General features: G+C 34.6%; 1 protein-coding gene and 1 long non-coding RNA gene across 2 annotated transcripts; one reads left to right on the plus strand and one right to left on the minus strand.

The window, feature by feature from the left end:
- The first annotated feature begins 8,999 nt into the window (after nucleotides 1-8,999).
- Nucleotides 9,000-18,335, plus strand: LOC118437315. Its single transcript, XM_035856257.1, has 5 exons — nucleotides 9,000-9,114; nucleotides 15,792-15,969; nucleotides 16,489-16,971; nucleotides 17,308-17,608; nucleotides 18,138-18,335. The coding sequence occupies exons 1-5, from the start codon at nucleotides 9,000-9,002 to the stop codon at nucleotides 18,333-18,335; spliced, it is 1,275 nt and encodes a 424-aa protein (XP_035712150.1).
- Nucleotides 18,336-19,779: 1,444 nt separating this feature from the next.
- LOC118437417 lies at nucleotides 19,780-20,765 on the minus strand. Its single transcript, XR_004836098.1, has 3 exons — nucleotides 20,368-20,765; nucleotides 20,193-20,306; nucleotides 19,780-20,089 (listed from the first exon to the last, which is right to left on the minus strand). It is a non-coding gene; the product is annotated as an uncharacterized LOC118437417 (long non-coding RNA).
- Nucleotides 20,766-20,775: the final 10 nt, after the last annotated feature.

Below are 20,775 nucleotides of genomic sequence, written 5' to 3' on the forward strand. Positions count from 1 at the left end.
TATGTACATATATACATGTCTTTTGGTCCTTAATTCAAAAGTTTATAAATATATATATAGTATGCATAACTATACTAAATTGCAATTTCGCAATTCCATAATTATGGTTGAAACTTATCCGTCAAAAATAAATGCATGAATTGTGGATACTTCTCAAAATACTCGATGCAGTTTTTCATCGATAAACACATCTTGCTTGTTTCTGAAATACTGTACATATAAATACACACACTAAAAAATAAATTTTCAAAAACAGATATGGTAATTTGAAGTACTTTATAATAACGGAGACAGCCTTATCCACGACGGCAGTGTCCTGATAAACTTTCCCCAAAAGATATATTTCTAAACTAGTCTCGACCTTAGGGAAGTGCGCCTAGCGGATGAGACTGGCATAAAAATGTGAATATCTCTAAATATAACAGACTGGGTTTACTAAAAATTTACGATGATAAAGTAGTGACCCTACCCTACAATCACCCTAAACCATAGTTGGCTAAGTTTCGTGTGTGGCTTCCACAACCACTTTCTTCCTGAAAACTCCCAAAATATTTTTCTCACCCGCTTGGAGCTAGTTTGCTACCACATTCTGTTGAATGATTTTACAATGCTACCAAAACCTGCGTGAATATTGCGTTATTTCTCTTGTATGTACGTACTTACATATGTATGCATGTATGTACACTGTAAATACAAATCGTATTTGTCCCTTAAGAATCTGAACGATGATATACTCTTAAAATTAAAGTTCTCATTTTTAAAAGTAAACGCACGAGCTGAACCACATCAAATGTTCCACAAAACACGTTTCCATATTTGGCAAGAGGCAGAGTGAGACTCGGATTCTGGTGGGTATCCACTACCCTCGCGCGTCAGGGCCGTAGGAGAATCATGTCTCAGTTTGTTTCTTAATCTAAAAAATTGATATCCCCAGTGATAAGTCCCTTAGTGCTAATTTTCGAATGGACATCATTATCATAAGCTTAAGTTTTAAATTTGGGGCGATTTGAAAGAACTGAATTTGCTTATTATAAAAATTGATAAGTACTCTGATAAGTTCTTAGCTCCAATTTTCGAATGGATATCATTATTATAAATTCTGATAAGCTTAAATTTCTCATTTTGGGCGATTTGGCAAAACTAATTTGCTTATCATCGAAATCTAAATGCTCTGATAAGCTCCGTTGCGCTAATTTTCGAATGGATATCATAATTATAAATTCAGATACACTAAAGTTTCTAACTTGGGGGGATTTGAGGCTATTTTAAGAACTTCAAAAATTACAATTACCTATATCATTATTTCATAAGCTGCCATAGGTTTGCTACGGCACTTGCGATATAAGATGGCCCCCACAGCAACTTTGACCCCAAAAAACTCGTGGTGGCGGTCATTTTGAATCGGGCAACAAAAGCTCAAAATGTAGCTTTTCTCACGGAGAAAATTCTGGCATCAGGTTGTCAGACTCAAAATGACCGCCACCACGAGTTTTTTAACGATTTATATGTAGGACAAAAAACTGCCAATTTTCGAATTTTGAAACTTTTGATGCATCAAAATGTTCCTATTCATAGGACAAGTCAAATGTCAAATGCAAGTTATGGTCTAATTCTTGTGTTACCGAGTGTACATTGGGTTTCTCATTTTTTCAAGTTTCCTTCCTCAATTTTTTAAAGGGGGGTGGTTGCATATAATTCTAAAATAGCTATGCTACATTGACGGTTGCACCCGAAATTTTGTTCGCAAATTTTTATATTTAATTAGAAGAAATCGATGCAACGTGAAATGCACCATATCACAAAATATGCCTCGCACTCTGAATTGTACATTAAGTAAACTATATTTAATAAACCCAAAGAAAACTTTTCAAGTTAGCGTCACTCTGGATTTCGTATAGTCTACTTAATATTGCATTGGGAGTGCATTTAGCGTCCAAAAGAGTAATATATTGCTTTTAGGAGTGTAAACAGTTGTAGTTCAACTGCTCCGTTGCTCATTCATTGGAGTTTGATTGTATTCACAGAGAATGTATAATTTACAGTTTACATTTCCATGCATGTGTACATCTCGATATTTACATATGTATGTACATATCTACATATGCAATTATGAACAGTTCAAATTTGCTAATTGTTCGAAGTCAAGTAAAAGAATACTGCATACATCAAGCGTACTGACTTTTAGCCACATACATAGTTAAGTTTATGTACATCTACATATACTTATGACAAATTGTAGAGTAAAAATTTTGCACACATTTTGCACAAATTGTGCACAAATTTTGCGTACTAAAACATTCGGAAACATTCGAAATATAACATGGAATAACCTACTGCCAAGCAGAACGAGGTTCAAATGTTATTTTCACCATAAAACCATACAGCAAGCATCATTTTTTATACACTATCCTATATGCATTCATACATATGTAGTACATAGACCGAATAGTTTCGAATATCTATTTAGTAAGGTGTCTTAAAAAAATTATTAACTAAACATTGTTTAACTAATATTTAAAAAAAATTATTTATTAAACATTGTTTCGTTCATGTTAAAAAAATAGAGAAATGGGCTATCAGTCTAAATATTTCTTATTTTTTTAATTTTTATCCACAGGTTGCATAGATTATACACTTGTTCAAAACTTCATACTTAATTCCACAAAGTCTACTCAAATTAATAAAGGTGGATCTATTTACTGTCCACAAATAAGTCAAAAATAGATGGGAATCGTTGACTAGAAAATTCCTGGTATTCCTGTCTTTCTTCACAGCAATCATTCTAAATAATTGGTCATCAAATGCTACCCATGCTATGTTTGCTGATGTGAGACATATATAATTAACAATCGATTGTCCTAATAATTAACTAAGTTTAAGCAGAATTTTATGTGGCTACCTGTTATAAATCGCCACAAACGGAAAGAAACGTCATACATTTATCATTCATTTTGTCAACACTGATTCAAGCTATATTTAAATATTTTACACTATAAATATGACATATGTGCAACTGTCAAACTTGAACACCCACAAACGTTACCCCGTTCAGTTCCGTTTCAGTACTCGTGCGGTTTGCTAATGTTTGCTGCAGCAAAGTTTTTTTCTCATATCCTTCCCGTTTTGAAGGCCCACCTCACACTCTGCAACCGGCTTACCGGAAGCTGTCCCCTCAGCTGGAATAAGATATTGCAGAGATTGGTATCCGACACTGAATCCGCATCCTTCAAACTGCAGCAAACCCTCCATTTTTGGTACATGAACCTATATCTTGTCGCCCAGCTCCTGGCACTACCCACGTATATGGAAACCCTTACTTTTCCTCGCCTAATGATTTGCATATTTTTCATTTGGGCACTTTTCCTGGGCAACTTATTTCGATGGAGTGTGACATTATATGCTTCAGACTTTGCAAAACTTCTGAATGCAATTCCTCTCTTGGAAATTGGACAAAATCAAGTTATCAAAGCTTTGCCGGCATTATCACACAAACAAGTGCGTTATGAAGTCATTCTACAATGGCTGATGATCTTTGGGACGCAGACATCTTTGGCTTTCCCAATGATCATGTTTGGTTATCTGATCAACCCATGTTTTCCGCCGTACTGGGGAGCAATTATTTTCCTGGATAAGACTGGAGTTTGTCATATCACAAACAGCCTCGTCCCCATTGCTCTGATGGTGTTCCTATGGCTGCAGTTTACAGCTTCATCGCTAACATTCTACTTTCCAGACTCGCATCCAAGGTGTTTCTAAATTCTGGGGGAATATTGGACGATCTAAGACTTTCGTGCAAGGGACGCTACTCAAGAAGGTTAATTCAATCGCTACATCCTGTCAAAATTTATTTCAGTTCTAATTTCGTGGATAACGAGACTCCCCTGGTGATTCTTAATTTTTGTATAAATCAAACTGTCAGTCTCCTTCTTATGTCGGGATAGACATGTCAAACCAGAAATGTTTTTTTTGTAATTGAGACAATTCTAATTTTAATTAATGATGGATAGTTACCATTAAGCCTTAGTAGTCTGGGTCTTGCCTAAAATTGGTTATAGATTAATAAATTTACAAGAGTTTTGGTGATAATCTACAATATTAGATATTTTTTGTTACCAGTTGGTAATAATTTTCATCGGGGAATCTGTGAACAGCTAGAATATAGTAAGTTAATTGACGACGTCGTAAACATTTATGAAATTAGATAGATCACATATTTTTATTCGAAGGACTTGCAATAAATCTTGTCGTTTATTGTAAACAAATTCTCAATGCGGAAATGGAATGGAGAAATGGGAAAATGCAATGACAATCATACAAATAAACGAAAAAAATGGAATCAATATATGAGATGAAAATATGTAATAAAAGTTTGAACTATAAGTAATACTCTGTCTAATTTTGCATGAGTGAGCATATAAATAATGCACATCAAGTATTTAATGCATACAAAATAAAGAAAAGCAAGAAAAATATGCAAAAATTAATGTACGCAAATAGTATGGAAGGTATGTAAGTTCGTCGAGGCTGAAGCCGGGCAAAATGTAAGCATGTAAATAGGCTAGCCAACTTGAGCATTGGTCTTTCCCCGCACTTGTATTGTGACGGGTGTCTCCGACTCGTCAAAGGATGTCTCGTTTCTTACGCCTCTATCATAAACCCAACACTCGTTCGTCAACCGAGTCAGTTTGGTTGGTCGCATCAAGAACTCGTAGCTGGGTTTCCATTGACATTTAAATCATCGGCATTCTTACATAGCTTTATCAATAACTATTTGTGTAGGTTTAAATGTACAGAGTTTAGCGGTGTCTCTTGAATAAATTATATGATGTGCAGAAGGAAAATCAAGATTACCCAAATGGAGTTTCTGAATTGAAACAAACTGGAGAAATTATTGAATATGTCGATTATTTATCTTGGACAATCAAGTCCGCTTAATTTGTCGATGGTTATAAGTCCAGTTTCTGTGATTCCGTCTTTACTGCAGATGCATGTTTAATGGTTTCTCTGTATAGGTTGCAAATCAAATTATATAGTGTCGTATTAGTTTAATTCGACAATCGACCTCCATTATATTTATACATCCATAAGGTTACGGATAATTCGCAATAAATCGACTTATCAATATAATGGATTTCCTGGTATTATCGATTTTGAGCATAGTTATCCAATCCATCTAAAATAAACGAGTACCCACTAAAATCCTTCATTCTGTCAAAAATCTTGACAGGCGAGGGAATAATACTAGCAGAAAATGCTGATCTCCTCTATCGTGCCGGAAACTGTATATCAACTAAATTTCATTTCATTTTTTATCAAAGCCCCGATTTCCGTTTGCAAGTCATCGACTATCCGCAACAATCAGAAACATTTAAATTTCTTCCATTACAAATTAACTTGTCCCCGGAAGCATAAAACACTAATGACATACTTACGAAAAAACCGGAAATTTCTACCCCTCCTAATCTACACAATTTTCCTCCTTTTCAACGGAATTCATGCAGCTTCCCTGTCTCACGTGGATATCAATGTGAAAATCTCATCCACAATATTTTCCATAATTTTCCCAATTGCCGTTTTCTTCGTAATTATTCCTTGGTTTTACAATCCCTCAGATTTTGTCCGGCTTCTAAACATGTTTCTGGTTTATGAAAGCAACTCAGATGTTGCCAAATCTGATTCAGTCAAATTCTGGAAAACCATACTAAAATATTTTTTATGGATTTTCGGATTTGGATTTTCCCTAATCGCACCGCTGGGCATGGGATGCCTCAATGTGATTGAATTGCACCGGCCGCCCTTCTTGGGATCAGTTCTCCCTTTCATGGAAATTTCAAAAATTTCAGAGACAGGAATCCTCATCTGTTTTCTACACTTGTTCTCTATATTGTTTCAAGTTTGGCAATACTATTTGATGTTCCTGTCATATTTTTTGATTATGGGAAATATATTTGTTCCATCAATATTGTCTATGGGCGTTTATCTTGGAGAAATTCTAAGGTAATTGTATACAAATTTATGTAGTTAACTGTACATAAATTATATGTAGCATGTTAAAATCCGGTGAATTATACATTCTGCCTAAGATACATTAGCTCAGCTAATGTACCTTCTTCACTCATTCATAATTTGTAAAAAATATTCATTAATTATTCAAAATTTATTCGTTATTCACAACTCCTTCATTATTCATTTTATTAAAAATGAACTGCATTAGATTAATTTCTCAACTTTCCCTATATTTTAAGCATTGAGTTAGAAATGAATGATGAAATAATTTCATTCACACGAATTGAATAGATATTCACTCAAGATTCATTTAAATATGTATTCAAAAATCAGAATAAAATATTCATTCAATATGCATTCAATATGTGAATATTTAATGAATAATTTATTCATAAATTAAATATGAGTGAATGTTATTAAATGAATGAATGTGAACATGTATGTTGATTAGTTGCACTGTAAAAGAAAATGCATTTGCAAAGAACTAAACTGATTTCAATTTTTTAGACGGATCCGTAAAATGGATTGCTACTCATCCCACAAAATTATCCTCTTAACGAAGCAACTACAGGAATTGAGACACCTAAAAATCATAGAATCACAAATTAATGCCACTTTCCGAAAGAGAATACTACCCACGGCATTTTTCCAGTTCTGCTTTGCCAATGTTGTGACAACCTACCTCTGCATATCGTATCGCTCCACATTGTTCCAACACTTGGGTCATCTCACCTTCTTGGCAATGTGTGTGGAGTCCTTCGTAGGAATTTTGTGTCTTGGAACGCTGTCCGGAATGGTGAACAAAAGGTCAAAACTAATCCAAATAAAATTGAGAAAACATTGCAGTAAACTGTGTAAATTTAAGGACCAAGGAGTAGTTTGTAAACAAATTATGGCCTTTGCCCCAATGAAGATAAGATTTGCGAGTAATTTCGTCAGTATTTTGACTCCGTTGGTAATGATGAATTTCTGTTTAAGATTGACTGTTAGACTATTCTTGTTGCAATAGATTCGTGGCTACGGCAGTATATTAGAATATTAATTAAATTTAACCTAGATACATAGACCGGTCATTCCTCATGTACAAGGTTTTTTTCGAATTTCGAAATTGATACTTAAGATGTTAGTAAAGCATTGCATAAATATTGTAACATTTTGACAATTTTAAACCAGATTATTCATAACCTGTCGTACATTAAGGAACAACTTGTGTCACGTGGTAAATCGTATTTGTTTAATTAAAATATATCTTTCAGACCAATCCGTGCAATTATTATCCGTGCAATTATTAATTATGCAATTATGCAATTAGAACAAAACTAATAAAATTAATGAACGTGTTAAATATTTGTCTTGGATAATCAAGCTATGTAGCTTACATTATTCTCTGATATGAATTTAATTTGTGTGATTCCTTGTTCAGATACATATTTAATGGTCCACTTGATTTCAAGTGCACACATAACGGCATAATTCTTAATTGAGATAGGACTTATAAATATAAATGATTTACTGATATTATCGATTTCTACGGCAATTAATACTTTCTCGAAATAAATAGATATCAAGTTGGCATGAATTGAATAAATTGGTATGAAGTTGAGTAATTCATCATTTGACAAAAAATTGTAGAGTGTGAACCGATTACTAAAGAATTTTTATTGGCGCCTTTATTTAATATATTTAATAAGTGTCAAGTTTCAAACTGAATCAGAAATAATTATGCATCGCTATACATAAATAAATATGTTCTGAGAGGGCTTTTATGAAACAATGTTACAATATTTATGGGGTACGTGATTCTCAGCCCACACAACTTATCGTGTCCATGCACACATATCACACAATTTTATAAAGTAAGAACCATAGTAGTAAATGATATTATATTAATTTGTATCCTAATAATTATTACATATGTACATAGCAACAATGTACTTAATTTATTAATTTACCATATAAGTTGTACATACATACATACTAATATACATACATATAAGTAACTTATATGTAAAAACTTATATGATATAAGTTTTTACCAATTTTTATTAAGAATCGTGGTCTCTAATTCAAGTAAAATTGTCCAAATAGAATTGGAAAATCACCCTTGTACATATTTCTTTCTCATATTCATTTTTGGTACATTTTAGAAACCGTTTTCATGTACAAAACTACTTAATTCCAACACTATGATGATGTGAGCATACAATTACATTAATTCCACGATTTATCCATCTCATGCAAAAAAACGAGTCTCGTTCTGAGAAGCCCATTAATAGATATTAGAGAAATAAAATGCATACAAAAATGTCCTTCACTCCGTTACCCGGGTAGTAAAGGGGGCGATCGATTCCTTGGAATTTTCCCGTGTATGCATTGCACTTAAGAGCTCCTGTTGCTAGAGTTACGCGTTCCCGACATTCTGGAGCCAACGAGAGCAAAACAACGCAAAAATATACTTTTCCAGCTGCAAACGCATACTATGATAATACGGAATTGCATTTGATCCTCATAATTATATTTTTACGACTACGTAGAGAAACAAACCGCGAATAAAATTCTGTGCCGTATTTCAAACAAAACGACGGAGGAATCACCATGATCTGTAAAACAGGAATAATGATATTTTGTTTGGCTGTCTTTTCCACTGATGTCGTATTCTCCAGAGTTGTCTTCGTTTCCAAGAAGGGTTTGCCCTAGTTCACGCGGCGAACCCAACTGCCATTTGAGATTTGGAGGTGCCAGAAAGGGTTCGCGGAAAGTGCATAAGGAAAAACGCATCGATAGAGGGTTCATTTTTCCCCCTTAATCGGTAGTATTCACGCAGCGCGTGGTGGCCGCTGCACGGCACAGCAATGTGTGCTTCGCCCCACGACGGTGGTGCACCACCGTGTCTCACCCCCACCACCACCAATCCCCACATATCCTGGCATCAAAAAATTACTTTGAAGTCACATAGGTGGCGTGGGCACCCCAATTTGAGCATATTCTCTCGAATGTCGGAATCGCGTCTCCCCAAATTTGATGCTCTAAATGGCGGTGCCGACGCCACCTATGTGACTTCAACATCATTTTTGACGCCAGGACCTGTGGGGATTGGTGGCGGTGGCGGTGAGAGTTGCAGCCACCACGTTTGGCAGCTGGCACGAAATCGTGTGTGCTCCCAAAATCTCACTTTTTCATCTGTTTTGCGGTGGCTTTTTTTCAAATACACTTTCCAGGAACTCTAACTGGTTCAGTTAGAGTCCTCGCAGGAACTAGGTTTGCCCGATCTCGTGCAAAACTATCTCTTCGTGTTCGTCGCAAATTGTAAGTTATTTAACTCAATTTTCATGAAAAAGGTTATGTACAAATAATAAAACATTGCATTAATTAAGTTCAGTTAAATTTAAGACGGCAGTTAAAACCATTACCAAAGATATAATAATTTATTGATACATACTTTATTTTTATTTTATTTTATTTTATTTACTCCACTTTTGCTCAAACGTAATTAACAGAGTACGAATAAATATGTTCTTAAAACCCCAGAAATATTTATGTAAAATATTTAATCAAATTGCCAAAATATTCATATATGTAAGACGTTTTTTAATTCATTTTAAATTGCTTCAAATTTAAATTATTTGATTCAAGAACATGTATTTTTGAAAAAAAATCCCTGAAATAAGTAAAAACATATATAAATAGGTATGTGTATCCAAAAATATATATTTTTGGCAAAATCCGCGAAATATCTTGGGGAACTGCAACCCCCTCTATCAACACGTACGATCAGTGCGTCTACTTTTTCGAAGGGCCGGGTTGTGACTCCACTAAAAAACGGTTTCGACTAGACATTGAGGAGTCAAGTGATCACTGGGACATCACAGACCTCAAGCCAGTCGGAGGGTTTCAATCGATAGAATTGTGCGAAAAAGATGACATCGGTTTTGCGTCGGGAGGATGTAAAATGCCTATTAATCTGGCTACGATAGGGATAATTATTATTTCAAAGTATACAGTCTACCTGTTTGATGCATATGGTTCATCTATTTAAGACGCATCACTTTCCTGTTAATTTTCCTGTCGATGTGTGTGGATGTTAAACTTCGAATTTTCTGTCTATACTAGACTCCTGTGGGCAACAAATTCATATTTCAGTTCACCGTAAAGTTTTTGAATAGCTAATTGACTCTTTATAATTTTGGAATTGCAGTTAGTTCTTTTTAGAATTTTTTTGTGTAGTTAGGTCTTTATAAAATTAAACATCCACTACACCTCGGTCTTTTTAGAATTAGTGCGACGATATGGAAGATTGGCAATGACAAATAAGTGTATGTACCCAGCAGCACCCATTTTTTATGTTGTTTCTTATTTTCCGGGGGAGGGGGCGGACAGGCAAGACACCCTGCGCGCTGACGACCCTTGACACATACACCCACTTCAGGGGATCAAAGCGGTGTAAATCACTATGTATCTTCAATGAAATCCAAGCTAAAAATCATAAGTTGATCTGTTTTTAGTACATTATTGTACCCTCCATATCGTTGGTACATAATATACGTTTGTACGAGACCAAGGCATAATAAGTTTATTTTTTCAAATATAGTTGAAAATTTTCTGACCTACGCTTATTCGGCAGATGTAGATTACCAACTTCAGTAAAGCTGTCTGTAAAAACAATTCGTCGAAATAATAATTTACTTACATACTTATACATATATAAGTATAAATCTATAGATTTACATATTATAACATAAAATGGTAGAAGTTAACACTTAAAATAAAAAGGAGGTTTGTAATGAAATATGTATGCATTGAATATTCAAAACAAATATTTCAACAATTTCTAGATAGATTTATTAGTATTTACAATTTCTATTTAGTATACACTGCACCGTGCTAGGTAACCTACATAGTCGCCAAGTCGCCGGATGAAAACTCTTGCGATTGCTAAAACCCTCATGATAACCAACTTGCACTCAACCAATAAACTTACGACTGCCACAGCGATAACCGTTGCACATAAACCGAAAACATAAAACAATGCGGGAAACGCTTCCCCTTCAGAATTATACATTTGGACGTTTGACTCCCTAAAATTGGAAGTGAATTTTAAAAATAATTTTCTCGAAAACCCTTCACCCAACTCATGCACGAAAAGTAATTTTATCCTCATAGTTTCGAGTAGTTCCCATCGCCCGTAAATGCCCGATCCCATCAATCTCGCAAATACTGTCGCGATTGTTGTAGAAATATAGTTATGGCTGGAATCTGTAAAAGTGTTGAACTGGAATGGGGCATTTTGCAAGTTGTCGATAACTAACCGCTTTCCAAGGGTTTTTATTAACGCGGTGAATGTGACAAGATCGCTGGCTTGGTCCACAATTGCAAACGTGTCGCTTGTCCGAAATTCGGAATTATTTGAACGGATAATTCCAGAGTTTGAAATTATACGAGCAAACTCAACCCAATCGTTCTTGAAAGGAGGAATGTAGACCATCCGTTGTATAAAGTTTGACAGATATGAGCCAAATTTATTGTCACCGCTGGTCCTAATCGAGTGAAGGAGTGGCAATAGGAGAAATTTTATAAACGACTTATGCTCACCCGATGGGCTTGAAATTGTGCTTGACGTAATTATTGTAAGATTAGATTTTGCTAAACCTTCGAAGCTTTTGGGAACTGCGGGAAAGGGCGTAACCGTCAAGTCGGACGTGATTGATCCCTGATACAAATTTTCCATGAGGACGTAGCCTCCGAAAAACCAGACGGCCAGGATCGGAACAGCTTTTCTCTGCTTTTGCAGCGATTTCACGATATCTCCGCCATTTTGATTGAGCAAGATTGATATAAATGTTATTAAATCACGGACGAATATTACGCCATATTCTGCCTTGTTATTAGGGAGATTGTAAATAAATTGAATGACAAGAGTTATTACAACACAAAAAGTCAACATTAATGTCCACGTTGAGGCATCGAATGGGGTAAAAACGTTTCCAAAGCTACTCTCTGCTCGAGGAAATTTGGTGACTACAGAAAACCCAAACTTGCCAAAATCTAAATTGAGAAATACAAAGTCTCCAACATTATGATACCACTCTATCGTACTAGCGAGTAAGATTTTACGGAAAGCGATTTTAGCGTCGTAGGTTTCGTGTTTAGAGACATATTTCATTAATCGTCTACTGTCTACTGTGGTGAAATTAAGTTGCGTTCCTATCGTATAACTCAAGCAATGTATTAAAAACTCTGCGGCGGGGAATTTGCTTAGGCTCGGGCCACAAAAAGCTGGTTTGCGAAAATGACCATAAACTTAATACTCAAGAAATGCCCTTGCATGTTGATTTCGTTTTGTTAGTGCCAAATTGAGTTCACCAGATCTAAAGAGAAACTGTGTCCATTGATAAAGATAAAATTGCGACAGGGAAAGCAGGGAATGAAAATGCCATATTCGCCTAAAAATATTATCTTGGAAGTCGTAATTACACGTGTAAGGTTATTGTCGTAGTGTAATGAGTGAGACGTGAATACCAAGATATAATCCGTTTTTAGGTTGGGATAAACATTGGAGAATAATAATGACATGTTTGAAATTAATAATATTTCTGAGCGGGGAGATCGTTTAACATGGTTTTGATTTTGCAAAATGAAAATATTACTTGTGGGAGGATTACAATTTTGTATTGTTTTAGGACTGTGAAGGTACGAAAGGGATAAAAGATCTCTTAGTCTATGTTCCCAATTATGTTCCGCGTTGTCCAGGATGACATGGAAATCAAACATGCCGTCGGCTAGGGTGTTCCTCATTCCTATAATGAATATAGTAAGTAATGTCCAGAAGGGATACATTTTGAAATTAGGCAGATAGATAAACACAATTTTTGGACAGCTAGATAAACGCAAGTTTTGTTCAGGTTGATAAGTTGAATTCTTTTAATTGTCGATTTTTTTTCTATATGAGTCGAATGCGACTTATGTTAGTTTACTTCAGACCAACCCGAGAAAACCTACGCAAATAAATTTAGGATGAGATTACTGGATAAAATTTTCACTCCCGGTAGTAGCACTTTGCCACATAGTGAAAATTGTTTAGACTTTACCTCCGAGCAACATATTTATTATGTATAAGTACTGTAAGGTTTGAAATACATATTTATACTTATTATTACTGTAGAAGAGTATGTAATTCGGATCGTATATGGAGAAGACACAATTTTTATATATTAGCAGATTTATTAGACTGCTTATGGGTGGACTAGGAATATAAATACACTCCCTGGTCTTATATACGTAGAAACTAATTAATTTTTCATATCCATGTTGGTAGAAAAACTGGTAAATTGCGAGGAAAGTAGGCGTTAACTAATCATTCAAAAGTATACGTTTCGTGATAACCACTAAACGCGAATTCAAACCATTTTACCATTTGCGTGTGATGGTGTGATGTAGTGAAATTTAATCATGCAAAAAATAACATACTATAAACTAAATCTTAAAAAATAGCTTAGGTGAGACTGCAGGAGGAAAACAAGTTGTTGCTAAACAATATGTTAGGTCCCTATTAATCTCACGGTTGACGGTGTATAATTTTAGGTAAATAACCCAATAATAATATATATTTGGAATAATTTAGCCCCACAATCAATTGTTCGTTCGAAATATACGTTTTCGATGGTTATACTACGTATGCAAATTTTGAAAATTTATAAGGAACACTAATATAGCTCAAGAATTTACTTTGGTCAGACTTCTAAAATCCAGTTGTCTGAAACGTGGTGTTTTGTATTAGAAATTAGCGAACCCATATTGATTGATTCATCATCACCAATCGACTACAGATTGTATACAGATTTTATATAATAACGTTTCGCCGTAACCATGTAATTTTCTTTCATCTAAGAAAAACAATTGTCCTCGCGAGAACTGCGGCGCTTACTGTTTGTAATATTTACCCTAGTTTAGTCCTTGGCGTGTTAATGTCTAGATGTATCATCCATTTATTTATTATTCATAAATATGCTGAAATAGTGCGATGTAACGACGGATATAAATTTTCCATGGTATGTTTTCTACCAAGTAAAAAGATTACACGTGCATATTTCATTAAAATAGGCACGCGAAGAAAGTTCCTATTTATAACTTGGTCGTACTTGTAGATATCTAAATATTTGTAACCTTTAAAATTTTAAAATTTTCACTGTTAAACATAAGTCTTAAAAACCAATGTGATTAAGTTTTTGTTCATGCAAATACTCAAAGTTACGCTGATCAAATGATTTATGGATCCTTAAAACTTTTGAGCATTGTATTTATGAGGCATAAATTATGACTTGCGTAAGCTTTCCTCTAAAGGGGCATTCATAATGAATTTTTGAAACATTGGTCATTGAGCATCATTCTCTAGACACAATAATTTTGCTCCATTCCATTTATCATGGATGGACGGTTATGCTATTCGTATATTTTATTCTCGATTTGTTGTACATACATAAGCATATTATGTATGTGAACATATCATAATTTGTCACATTGAGATTTTGGTGGAGGTGGGGGTGTAATTATAAATGCCGCTTTTTTACCCAATGTCGGACAAAATATTACACAACCGTGTAGAAACTTTCTTTAGAGTGTATAGTAAATTCGACACGTCAGAAATTTGCACTTAATATTATTGATCACCGTATTACCTGTTTATTCTAAATTTTTTAAATTCACATAAAACATATACAACGTTAAATTGTGATTTGCATATCATCTTCTCGTAATAATTAGTTATCGTCCTAGTCCATAAGCCATCAGGAAAATATGTATGAAAAAACGAAACAACAGAGAAATTGGGTTCGCTAATTTTAGAATATTTAACCTTAAAAAATTACCCAAAATAGCATTGGGAATCATTATTGCAAATATTCGTATTAATTTATGGTTAGTCATTATACATGAATGCAGGAACAACAGTTCATCACCACGTTATTTGCCGTCTTTGTTGTTGGAGAATGTGTTTAAAAACATTGTTAAGCCTATATAGGATTAATGCAATTCTTGGTTTAGATTAGCTGCATGTACTTAATTGAGAAACAAAATATAATCAGAAAGCTACACGTGGAGGACAAATTTCCCATTTTCTATATCAATTTTGTCCTCCAAAATGAAATTTGGTTTGCAGCTGGTAAATAAATAGTCAAATAAAATTGGTTCCGTGCCTGGATAAACAACTGCGATATCCGTCTCAAAACTATTTATGAACGTACATCCTCCAACTGACCAGTTTTTCTATACTAAATAATTCTCATTATTTCAAGATCAATCGAAATTTCCTAGCTCAAATTTCCTGTTTCCTGATATTATTTGGTGTTTGTAAGCGTACGAAATCATGAAATATGTTCTTATCACATTTCGTTTCATTTTTATTTCCTCAGTATCTTGTGGATCACATTTTTCTACAAGATTAGCACAAATCCAGCGAGAAGTTGATGTTGATTCGACTTGCTTGTCTACTCTATGGGGTCAAGATTTCAGTGAGGTTGATACCCCTAAAAACTACCAGGTTCAAATTATCTCAAGTCCCCAATCCCGGCCTACCTTCTTAACAACCAAATTTCTTCAAAAATATGGTACAATCTGCAATTTTATCCGATACAAACGCGTAACAGCTGCCCTATCGAGGAGAAATAGGCCTTGGAACTTTGTCCAGTTTAACAGCAGGAGTTCCAACTATCATCTCGTTATTTGTTCGAATTTCCAAGAAGCTAAATCATACCCGTTTTCTGGTTATGCAAATATTCTCTTTGTCATCTCAGGAGTAGGCGGGGAATTCAAGATTTATGATCTTGATGTGTATGGGGAAAACTTTTTAGAGCTCAGTAGGGCTAGTAGCTACTTTCGTAAACGGTCAGACTTTCGTGGTCATCAGCTCAAATGGGGTTATCCGTGGGCGGGGAGGAATGTTATTACGGAGGAGGCAATTCGATCCTTCAGGTAAGTTTTTGATTCCTTCTAAGGTAAATCACAGGATTTAATTATAAAAGACGTATCTTCACGCATAATTTGTAATTGAAATAAGATAAACTTCAAACTAAAATTAAAATTGCACAGCTAAAAGATAAAGTACTGGCTGTGGTTTAGTACAACTTGTCGATATGGGGTGATATGATACATCAATGTTTAGCTTGACAGCTCGAAATCTCATCTTACCCCAAAAATCTCACGATACTCCAAAAAACTTCCCGCTTTGGGGTAAAGTGAAACAAAGTCTTAAAATTCTCTGAAACGTCCAAAAATCCAATAAAAATTTCAAGCTTTGTCCCGCCATAACCTTTGAACGGGCGTGTCCGCGCTTTCGCGCTTGGATATTCTTGTTCCGCTCGTTAAACTGAACAATTCGACGTATCACATGACCCCATATCGAAAAGTTTTTGTTCTAAACTTTCCAAGGTACTGCTTTAATCTAATAAAAATATAACAAATTGATATAGAGACAAAATGCTATTTTTCAAGGGAAGGCCCATCTCCTCCAAACAGTTATGTTGCTGCTGTCATGGCCTTTACCAAATATTTAAATGCAACCTTAGCCCCATCTCGATTTTATCGTATCCACGGAGTTCCAGATCCCACCACCAAATCATTCAACGGATTGTACGGCGGCCTTGAAAGCGGTGAGGTTCACATCGCCTTGTGGATGCTTAACCAAGGCTTTTACGAAGAAATCTTGTCCACCACGTCTGACGGAATTCAGGACGGTCTCGTATTTTTTACAAGTCTCAAAAAGAACTTGGGCAATGCCGACCCCATCGTGACACTATTTGAACAGCTCGACCTCACCATAATAGCCTATCACGTGGGCTGCATAGCCCTAATTGTGGTTACCATTGTGATCGCAAAACCGCGGGAGAAATGGATCCAGGCAGAGATTTGGTTCTCCACGTTGGCCGGGATTTGTCGCCTAATTCCTCAACAGAACATTAACCAGGAAATTGAAAAGTATTTAATTAGATATATGTATGTATAAAGTGGTTTAAATGTTAGGTTACAATGGAAAATTTTTCAATAGGTAAAATTCGTAAATTTCCATTAGTTACGGATTTAGGATTGAGATTTTTACTAATTTTTAACAAAACGCATGAAACACTGCCTATGACAAAATTCTTAAAATATTGAATTTCAGAGGCAAAATTTCGCTAACTAATGGAGATTTGCGAATTTTTTCCATTGAAAAATTTTCCATTGAGACCTGACATTTAAACCACCTTGTATACAAGTTGTTACCAGGTGATTAACAAAAATGTAACCAAATATTCTAAAACCTTGACCTTTTAGGCAATTAGCTCACGGAAAGATAAAGCTCGTCCTCGGACCGTGGCTTCTCTCCTTGATTCTTTTAAGCTCCGACATGCAATCTGTCATCGTTTCCTCCTTGTCCACCACTGACTTTGCCTTTGCCCCGAGGTCATTTGAAGAATTGGTTTCGTCCAAATTTAAAATCTCCTTTTTCGGAAATGACACCGTGGCGGACAAAGCAATACGAAACCTTGCTCGGGAGGAAGGGAGGGAATCTTTTTTTGGGAAAATTTCAGCCAAAATTGAGTCAACTTATAATTATGTAGATGTCTATCTTCAGGTTAGTGGAATAGATTTTTTTTATTGCACCCAAATTCAAAGAATGGGTGCTCGTAAAAGTGAAACCTTGCTTACTCTTTATTCTCTTTTTAAGCCATCCTGTAATGGCGAGCATAAATACTTTGTAATTAATTGCTAGTACATATGTGAAAAGCGACGTTTTAGCTTTTTAGATCTGATTAACACCGCAAAGGATCAGATTACAGAAGAAATTTATTTATAATCTTTGGAGGTGGGCAAGCTTAAAGTTTTCGGAGATCGAGATAAAAGATCAAAATCAGTTTTTGTGTCCCATAAGATATTGATGAAGATAAATCTGCCAAAGACTAAAGACAAAAGCTTAAGATCAAATACCAGATCAAGATCATAAGATCAAATAAATTGCAGCTACATATATACTTATCTTGATTTTTTATTTTGATCTGGTATCTGAGATAATGATCTTGCCCACCTCTGACAATCTTTCATCTTGTCATAAAAAATATTTATTAAATATTTGCATATGAGATCTTTATTTTTTTTACTCTCAGAGGAATTGTTTCTCGAGAATGAGGATATGGGGAATTGTTTGTATGGGAACGATGCAACCCGGCTTGCAGAATGCGTATCAATCCTTAGTTTCAAAATCTGGCGAGATCTTATTTCTCCAATCTACCGATGTCGTGTTTCCAGTTATCACAGTGTTGCACTTTTCCAAGCTCATGGATCACTTACAAGGTAAAATATGAAATTTGCTTTACTAATTACTTTCTCTTGGAAGTGTTATTGTAATTTCACCGATTGGGTAATATTCACACATGTTTACATTCATTCATTTAATGATAAATGAATCAATTATTCGTTCAATAAATATTAAAAAATTGAATGAATATTTTATTCTGATTTTTTAATAAATGAATATTGAATGAATATCTATTCAATTTATGTGAATGAATAATGAATGAATATTTTTTATCATTAATTTGTTGCTCAATGCTTAATACATAGGGAAAGTTTAGAAATTAATCTAATGCTGTCAATTTTGAATAATGAATTAATGGTGAATAATTAATAAATGTTGAATAATTAATGAATATTGTTTTTACAAATTATGAATGAGTGTATAAGAAATAAATATATTTTACAAGCTATGAATGAATTAACTTTGAATGAACAAATATATTTTGAACACGTATGATTATAATCAGGTATAACAGACAGGTCGGGCCTGCTCAGGCAAGCTTATAATCAGGCAGCTCGACATGTCTAATTTGTTACCAGCCCTTGCTAAATTTCTAAATCTACAAATTTTTGAATAAATAAATTTCGGTCAAAATGTATTTTTCTAATAGTTACATTGGACAGAGGTGTTCGATCCTATGTGGGAGCTGGCATCCTTCGGAGATGGTTTTCATGGGAAAATAACAGAATTAAGGGTCAGCGCAATGCTAAGGCAGGATTGAACCCACACTTAACCAAGCAATATGAAACTGCTCCTGACCAGTCGTCAACATTGAGCTATTTTTTAATTGTCTGTGCCGGAAATGGAATTGCTCTCCTTATCTTCCTTTGGGAAGTTGGTAAAGTACGTATTTGTAAACTCGTCGATCCCCCATAATTTATTTATTTAATTCATGATAAACAAACTTACCAATTTATTACCAAGTACATTTGTTCAGTACCTAGTTCATGGCCAATAATATTAATTAATACATAGATAATAATTGTCAATCAGCCACAATTTGACTCATTATTCGGGATAGTTCTTTCGTAATCTAATTTTAATTGGGGAATACACTCTAAATAAAATCATTACCAAATCATTACCAAAATGCACACTTATATGACTCTGCAGAAACGGTAATAATAACCACCGGCTGGTAAAGAAATTGATTGAACCCGAAGTGGTAATAAAGAACACTTTTCGGGATAAAATGAATATCATGATGTTTGACAGATGTACTACAATATGTAGTAAAATGTCTACCGCCCGGTAATAAACCGTACCACTTTGTACACGGTGTGCTATTCATACCGGTATTAATGCTTTGTTTTAGTATACCCCATTGTTACCAAATCTTGTGCAGATTTCCACCGAAAAGAATAATTTTTTTGCTTTTCTTTACAATAATCTTTCAATCAATTATATTTATTTGAAAATAATTTTGAAACATACTTACATAGTTATAAAATTTAAGTATAATGCAAACTATCTAGTTACCACATACATACACATATATACATATTTACCTGAAACTTAAATCGAACTAAATATTTCAGAGTTTTTGCCGTACACTTATATAATTACCGACTGTTTTACAATTTTGCATTATCTCAAAGCAAACGAATGCATATGTATATCAATCTTACGCGTTAGCAATACTAAACATTGGATCCGAGTATTTAACTTTAAATAAACATTAATGTCGATCTCATCCCCCTGGTCACTGGTCGTCTTGCAGAAAAATCTCTGCTCCGATTTCCAACTCAAATTATTGTTTCACTGAAAAAATAAACGCATAAAATTGTTATTAACTCTTTCCTATTATGATGGTTTTCGATCATCATCTTAATAAGGCGCCTACATATGATAATTTGATACTTACCTATTTCCAAAAATGTAATTTCCAGAAGTTTTTATCAGTTTTTTCCCACGGGCAACACTGGACACTGGATAATTTCGCCATGTTGACTTGATTTGAGCTGAGCGGAAACTAAAACTGACAAATGCGCCACTGTTTAGCGTCTCGCAATTAACACCAAATGTATTAAAATTCTTACCTCCATGGTAATAAACTACACCGAAATGTAGATCTCATTAGCACCACAACGGAAACAATTTGTTCTGCACTTTACTAAAATTATGGTAAAGAGTGTTATCTAAATTTGTAGGATATAATTACCGGCTCGTAGGAGTTTATTACCAAAATTATAAAGATAACTTAGAACATTGCGGTGGAGGGCCAGTTACCCGTTTGGTATTGATACGGTAATAACCCCGTATAATTTTTGTAGGACGCGTAATTACCAAGAGCTCGGTAAAGACGCTTATTAAGAATTATTTACCAAGTTGCTAAGAGTGTAGGCCTTGAAATATAATTTGTCATATAAGCATATAAACGAGTTCCACTAAATCAATAAATTACAACGTCAATTAAAATGAATTCACGACATACCTTTTTTACCATT

The sequence above is a fragment of the Folsomia candida genome, unplaced genomic scaffold, assembly GCF_002217175.1.
Source record: "Folsomia candida strain VU population unplaced genomic scaffold, ASM221717v1 Fcan01_Sc013, whole genome shotgun sequence".
Classification (NCBI taxonomy): Eukaryota; Metazoa; Arthropoda; class Collembola; order Entomobryomorpha; family Isotomidae; genus Folsomia; species Folsomia candida.